Raw genomic sequence first — 7,289 nt, 5'->3', positions numbered from 1 at the left:
AATTGTTAGCAAGAGGACTGACAAACTATTTGTCCATTAGTCATGACCTTGCTAATAGATCATGTAAATAGAAAAGATATCTATTAGTCAAGATTCCAAACATACTCTGACTAATTATTGCTAGTTAATTATTTATCGGCTAATTATTAGCTACTGGCAAACAATTAAACGCGAGGATCTAAACGGGGCTAAGACACATCACTCACCAATCACCATTTCCGGTTCATCACCGACCTGCCCATTCGTTCTAGAACAACTTTACTCGATTTTTTCGGACCGGAGAATTGAGATAATTAGAAATTCATGTAATGAGAATCAGGATCAATGTATATCCGTCTAAAACTTTAACCCGAAAATTTGGGTACCTAAAAATTCGAACCCAGGTTCATCGATTACCGGATTGTAGTATTATACAACAAAGAAACATAAAATTGAAGTAAACGTTACATGTAATAAAATAATATGGTTTTTCAGCAAGTTGTTAGTCTGCTTTTATAGTCGCACTATACTACTCACAAGTCTCACACATATTATTAAATCAGCATACATATTTATATTAATTTGTTCCAAATAATAGATTTATATTTAATATCGAGACATTTCGAGTAATTTAGTATCAGGTTGTATTACTCAAGCTATCCAAAATTAATTTACATTATTATAATTGCTGTCCGAAATTCTGATTGAGTATTTTGGTTTGGGTACTTAGGTTCGGTTAATTCAGGTTTTGAGTTTAGGTTTTAGGGTATTTTGCCCACCACAAGGCCTCAATTTACTAAACCCCAAGAAAACATGCAAATCACACTCCAGTTGCTTGCCTGGTCTCTCCAACTCACCCTTTTTCACCTTCGGCAGTCTGGCTCCATCCGTCTCCTGCACTGACCTTTTCCTCCACGTTTCCGGCAACTGCAAGCAACCACTGATCCAGCCCGTTCTGTGTCCCGGTAAGCTCAGCTCCCATACAATCGTCGTTCCCGCAATTTTCTTAACGAACGGGTTTGGTCGGGATCGGAGTTTGCTTTCACCCAATTCGGTGATTTTTCCGCTTCGTTTTAATATACTGTTTTCCCTTCTCGGGAGTGGATAGGCGAATGGTGACGAACCAGGACGCGGATGCGGCAGCGCCAGGGGCAGGGGCAACGGTAGATCCGATGCGGCTAGCATCGCGGTGGCGATCCCGGCCAGAGTGGAACTGCGCGTCGGCGGAGCTGGAGGCTGAGCCGTCCGAGCTCAACACCGTCAACAGCTCGGGACTCTTCTCCGTCGTCTCTACCGACAAGTTATCGGTAAAATACCTCGGCAGCCATCACCACGGCCACGACGTCGGTGTCGTGCAGGCCGACCGTCCCGCGCCGACGCGCCGAGCCGTGTACTACTTCGAGATGGGCGTCAGGAATGCTGGATACAAGGGGCAGACATCCATTGGGTTCACGAGCGAGAGCTTCAAGATGAGGCGACAACCGGGGTGAGGACCCTTGCCTTGCCTTGCTGCCCTGTTTTTCTGATTATTAGTTTGGGTTTATGTTTTCTGCTGGGTCATTTATCATCAAGGTTTGTGATGTATTTTTCGGATAATTGCGTCGATTGTATAAATCTGTGTACAAATTGTTCCGGAAACATACAAATTTGTGACCATGATTGGTTATTTGTCACTTAAGTCTATTTCATGATATTGATAATTTGCCTTCTATGAGAATGTAGCTAAATTTCTAATTATAAGCTTAAAGAGTCTGTCCTGGCAGACTGACTACTGATTTATGGAATTTCTGTAGGTTAACTATAAGACCCATTTTTTTCCTTTGCATTTTAAGATGTCCTGGAAGGTAGGTCAACCATGGAAGCAATTTTCTTAATAAGGCAGGTCATGGAGCAATATAAGGAACAGAAGAAGGACTTGCACATGGTTTTTATCGACTTAGAAAAGGCTTAGGATAAAATACCTAGGAATCTCATGTGGTGGGCATTGGATAAGCATAAAGTCCCAACAAAGTATGTTACGCTCATCAAGGACATGTATGATAATGTTGTGACTAGTGTCCGAACAACTGATGGTGATACATATGTTTTCCCGATTAACATAGGACTACATCAAGGTTCAGCTTTGAGCCCTTATCTATTTGAGCCATAGAATCAAAGCGGGGTGGATGAAATAACGTCAAGCATCAGAAGTCCTATGCGACAAAAGAGTGCCACAGAAGTTGAAAGTCAAGTTCTACAGAACAACGATTAGGCCTGCTATGTTATATGAGGCTGAGTGTTGGCCTACTAAGAGACGACATATCCAACAACTAAGTGTCGTTGAGATGTGTATGTTGCGTTGGATATGTGGGCACACAAGATTGGACCGAGTGAGAAACGATGACATACGCGATCGGCCAGGAGTAGCGCCAATTGAAGAAATGCTTATTCAACATCGGTTGAGATGGTTTGGGCATGTCCTTCGGAGACCCCCAGAGGCACCGGTGCATAGAGACATCATAAGATGGGACAATAATGTGAAGAGAGGTAGAGGTCGACCAAACTTGACATGAGAGGATGCAATCAAAAGGGACTTGAAGGAATGGAATATCCCAATGAAGTTGTGTTTGGATAGAAGTGTTTGGAAAGAAGCTATCCACGTGCCCGAACCATGATTAGGCCTTTTTTCCTTTTAGTGCTCGCAAAAGCTTTTCCCTCCCCTTTCTCTCTCTTTCCCCTTTTGGTGACATCTTATTGAGTTTCAACTCTAGCCTACCCCAATTTGCTTGGGACTAAAAGGCTATGTTGATGTGATGTGATGCATTTTAAGATGACCCCATATTGTAAATGCTAGTGTATGTGGCTTAATGATTTTTTCGTCCCAAATTTATCCTTCTGCCCTTTGTTCTTTCCAGCTGGGAGACAAACAGTTGTGGATACCATGGTGACGACGGCCATCTTTATCGGGGTCAAGGGAAAGGTGAATCATTTGGGCCAAAATTCACATCTGGTGACATAATTGGTGCTGGCATCAACTACTTGTCACAAGAATTTTTCTTCACGTAAGTTTGGGAGTTCTTGGTAAACTGTTGGTGTTTGCTTGTTTGACTGGCTATTATTAACCTTCTAGGACATTTTTTCCTTGGCTGAACATAAGATGACCAGTATATTTGTATGGTACTCAGCCATAAACCTTTCTAGCTTTGCAAATATTCTTATTAGTACATCTGTAGGATGTCAAATCTTGAATTTAGGAAAAGAATCAGTCTTTGTATATGCACCTGGCTCCACTCTTTGTCTCTTTGCTAGTTTGGATATGCCAATGCCATTCTTCTTTATGTTCATGTTGGAATCTGCTGTGTTTTTATTTTTGGTTTCTTTCTCTGAGGCTTTTATCTTATTCACTTCAGATTTCGGAATATATTGCTACACTGTAATCTGATTACACATAGCATGTTGCAGGAAAAATGGTACTCTGGTTGGAGCCATTCCAAAAGAAATTAAAGGCCCACTATATCCTACCATTGCAGTTCATAGTTACGGTGAAGAGTAAGCTTTTACTTTTTTAGTTGTTTAGGCGACATATAATTGCTATATGGTGTAAGTTGTGATTCACCCCAGGTCTTCCAACCTTAGTTGCAGAAACATCTGGCAGACTTGGATAATAATACCTGCTCCAAAATGCAATTTACTCATTTGTTTTTTTGCGTGTTATATGATGGTTTTCCTTTCTAGCACGACATATAAAGTCACAAGTTGTACGCCTCAATAGTAACACAAGTTAATCACTCCCTGTTTAATTCTTAGACATAACTTTATTTGTAGGTTCTCATATAAAGATATATAGCGAGTCAACTGTTGAATCAATGATTAATGTTGCAATGTAAAGTCTTACTTAAAGAACTTATATAGATTTTTTATACAGTAAGTAATTTATACCTATACCTTTTCATTTTCTATATCCTCATTGTGGGGTCTGATCTCTAGGCTACCCCAAGTTGTTTAGGACTAAAAGTCTGTTCTTACAGGTTGACTGTAAACTTTGGAAAAGAACCATTCTGTTTTGACGTTGAGGTGAGGCAAGATGTTTTTCTTCACCTACCATTATCTCACTGAGCTACATCAAAATGTTCTAATTTTTCTATCACAACTGAAAATCTATTGATGACACTACCAGTACATCAATAATACCCTTCTGCATCTGTGGCACATGCTTCACTTTCTATTATGAATTACTAATAAGATTTTTGATAAATTTGGCTGCATTATAAAAACTTTACTGGGGGGGGGGGCAGTCCCTAGGCATCCACGAGGAGTCGAACTAAGAACGTGAGGAGTGTTACTCTAGCCACCTAACCGACTCAGATAAGAACCCTTCAGCATTTGGTTGCATTATCAAATCAAATACATATGACAGGAATTTTGATCTCATGCACCCTTTAGTGTGTTATTGACCAGCCACCATGAAAATATTATGACACTAAAATGCAATTGATTTTCCTTTATGGTAAACAGTTGCAAATGTAGCTCTTTCTTTACATAATCACATACCAAGTTAATGCGGAAGATGTGGATATAGTGACCATATATTACTAGCTTTATCCCATTTACTTAATACTAATTCACAGGTGATCAGTTGGTGCACTCTGTCAGTAGCTTTTGTGGTTAATGTGTTTTGCTTATATTGGCAGGGTTATATTCTTGAGGACAAAATGAGGCAGCAATCAGTGTCTGATAAATTGAACTTGGAGCCAGACATCAGCCATTGGTATTGCCGATACTCACTTCTTGTCTTCTTTATTGCTTACCGTCTCCACGTCTTGATTTCCATGTTACCTTATTTATAGCTTTATTAATTTGTTTAATTACTGGCTTATTGCATTCCATGGGTCCTCCCTTTCCTGGTTTTTTTAAATCCATTCTATGTTGCCTTATCTTATGGATACACACCATGAACTTGTGACAGGATTGTCCGTTCATATCTCCTACATTATGGATACCAAGATACATTAAATGCTTTTGATATGGCAAATGCAACCGATCGCCCCACCAGTCGCCAAAATGGTAATGCAGAACCTCCCGAAATGTATGGTCTTAGCCATAGAAAACTTTTGCGTCAGGTGAGCTTGGAAACTCAATTCAACTGATTGTTGAATTCATTTCTCTGGTATCTTAGTTAGCATCTATGTGAACTCAGTTGGTACTCCGTAAAAGTTACACAGATTTTTTTTCTTGGAACAGAATATTGCATAGAATTACACTTCATTTTTAGTACAGTTTGACAATTAGGCACCAGTTCCTAATGATTATTGCATGGGAAACTTCGTGTGAAGTATCTTTATTATTGTTACTGTTTGTGTGTGTTATGAGGGTAACCTGACTTTTGTTTTTTTACTACCAACCAATTAGGTTTGAAGTTCTATATCTTTTTAACTTGATTAGAATTTTAAAATTGCATGTGTTTGAGCTCATTAGCTGCCGTTTCCATTCTCACAGGAAAGTGATAGTTGATCTTTGCGCTGAGCTGCCTTGAAGTTTCAGCTCTTTTACCTTTGCTTGTGCTGCGTGAATATGTTGTAGTATTACATTTGTCCACATCATTCCACTTTATTTTGCAGACAACTGGATATTGATTTGCTATTGCCCTGTTTTTTTTTTGGCCTCTGGTATGGCTTCTGCTTTCTGAAAACAGTTTATTTTATTTGATAAAGCTTATCATGAGTGGAGATATTGACTCTACATTCAAAAGACTTCGGGAGTGGTATCCGCAAGTGATAAAGGTATACAGTCTTGTGGTTGATTTGATTTACCATCACCCTGTCATTTCCAGGAAAAATATATGACAGATTTTATCTCTCAAATAATCTTCTGAACTTGTGTTACAGTTAATGTCTTCCTCATACATTCAGTCCTGTTTTCCTGAAGAACTTTGTTATAATCTCTATGTGTTCTAAGAAATAATTTCTTTCCTTGGCAGGATGAGCAATCGGTTATTTGCTTCCTACTTCGTTCTCAAAGATTCATAGAATATATCAGGGTAATTATTAAATTTCAATCCATGCACTTCATAGGTCACGCCGCTTCGCTATAGGCTGAATAGATTGCACACAACTTCATGGCAGCATCACATATCAACTCATACTTTAACTAATGCATTAGGCTGAACAACTGGAGGTTGCCGTGAAATATGGTCGTGCTAACCTGGCAAGCTTCTTCACCCACAAAGCTTTTGAGGGGCTGCTGAAAGTAATGCCATTTGTTCTTTTTTTGTTGGCTTTCTTTTGTTCTGTTGCATGCATTGTGCTTTTACATTAGTAATGTTCATCTGTTTGTTGAAATGAAATCTTCTTAACTTGGTGCGTCTACAATTTCAATGAGCTTAAGCACTTTTGTATTGATCAACTAAATAGAGAATTAGCTGCTTTCTGCAGGATAGTGTGGCCCTACTTGCGTATGAGAAGCCTACAGAATCATGCTTGGGATACCTGATGGACTCTTCCCAGCGTGAATTTGTGGCGGACGCGGTGAACGCGGCTGTCCTGTCGACGAACCCCACTGTGAAGGACCCTGAGAGCTGCCTTTACTCGTGTCTCGAGAGGCTACTAAAGCAGCTCACAGTATGTAGCTTTGAGCGACGTGCATTCAACAACTACCAAGGAGATGCATTCTTACTCCACAAAGAAGTGCAGAATTATGAAAGGTCTAGGCGCTCATAGGCATCGGGTTTGATGCGCATCTCAGAAGTAAACTCAGATGCTAGACTCCCAAGTCTCAACTGCTCTTTGAAGGGACGAAGGTTCAGAACCAAGTGGTCGACCATGCTAAGCACAAATCCTTCCCCTTGATGCAGCACCCCTACTTTCGGAAGGGTGGATACAAGATTTCACAGACAGAGGTCAGGCTTTCGGAAGGTGTCTTATCCTCCCTGTAATCAGAAAACTACGTTTCAGTCTCCCTAGTTTTTTTTGTTGGTTGGCTAATATGCTGTTTGACATTGACATTGTGGATGCTAAAAAGTAAAGATGCTTTAATGTATGCCCACCTTTGAGAACATCTGCATCATAGTTGAAAAACATCTAAGTCCTAGGCTCCTAGTTGAAAAGCATCTAGGTCTAGGTCTCTAGTTGAGTTTTAGTGGTTAATGACAATATAAAATTATGATGATAGTTGAGTTTACGTGGTATTCGTGTCCTGGAAATCAATTATTGGTTTTTAAATAATGGGTGAGAAGGTTAAAGCTGAGATAGTTTTCTAAGAGTCAATGGAGTTGTTGAAAATTAAGGCTAAAATAGGGTTGTTGAAAAGTAAGGCTAGTTTGGAAAGTCAATCCT

The 7,289-nt window shown here is 39.8% G+C and overlaps 1 protein-coding gene across 3 annotated transcripts; it reads left to right on the top strand.

Moving 5' to 3' along the window:
* The first annotated feature begins 782 nt into the window (after positions 1-782).
* On the top strand, positions 783-7,011 carry LOC100284123 (uncharacterized). 3 transcript variants are annotated; one of them, NM_001371976.1, is made up of 11 exons: positions 857-944; positions 1,088-1,465; positions 2,874-3,020; positions 3,421-3,507; positions 3,987-4,032; positions 4,650-4,726; positions 4,925-5,078; positions 5,670-5,738; positions 5,936-5,995; positions 6,118-6,204; positions 6,390-7,011. In NM_001371976.1, the coding sequence occupies exons 2-11, from the start codon at positions 1,092-1,094 to the stop codon at positions 6,672-6,674; spliced, it is 1,386 nt and encodes a 461-aa protein (NP_001358905.1). In that variant the 5' UTR covers positions 857-944; positions 1,088-1,091; the 3' UTR covers positions 6,675-7,011. The 3 variants fall into 3 exon arrangements, with proteins under 3 accessions (XP_008643771.1, NP_001358905.1, XP_035823964.1); XM_008645549.4 differs by lacking the exon at positions 6,118-6,204 and having other exon boundaries at positions 783-944; XM_035968071.1 differs by lacking the exon at positions 857-944 and having other exon boundaries at positions 1,087-1,465.
* The last annotated feature ends 278 nt before the right edge of the window (positions 7,012-7,289 follow it).

This window comes from Zea mays, chromosome 5 (assembly GCF_902167145.1).
Source record: "Zea mays cultivar B73 chromosome 5, Zm-B73-REFERENCE-NAM-5.0, whole genome shotgun sequence".
In the NCBI taxonomy this organism is placed as follows: Eukaryota; Viridiplantae; Streptophyta; class Magnoliopsida; order Poales; family Poaceae; genus Zea; species Zea mays.
Note: the sequence above shows the minus strand (reverse complement) of the source record. Positions and strands in the feature narration are given on the sequence as shown.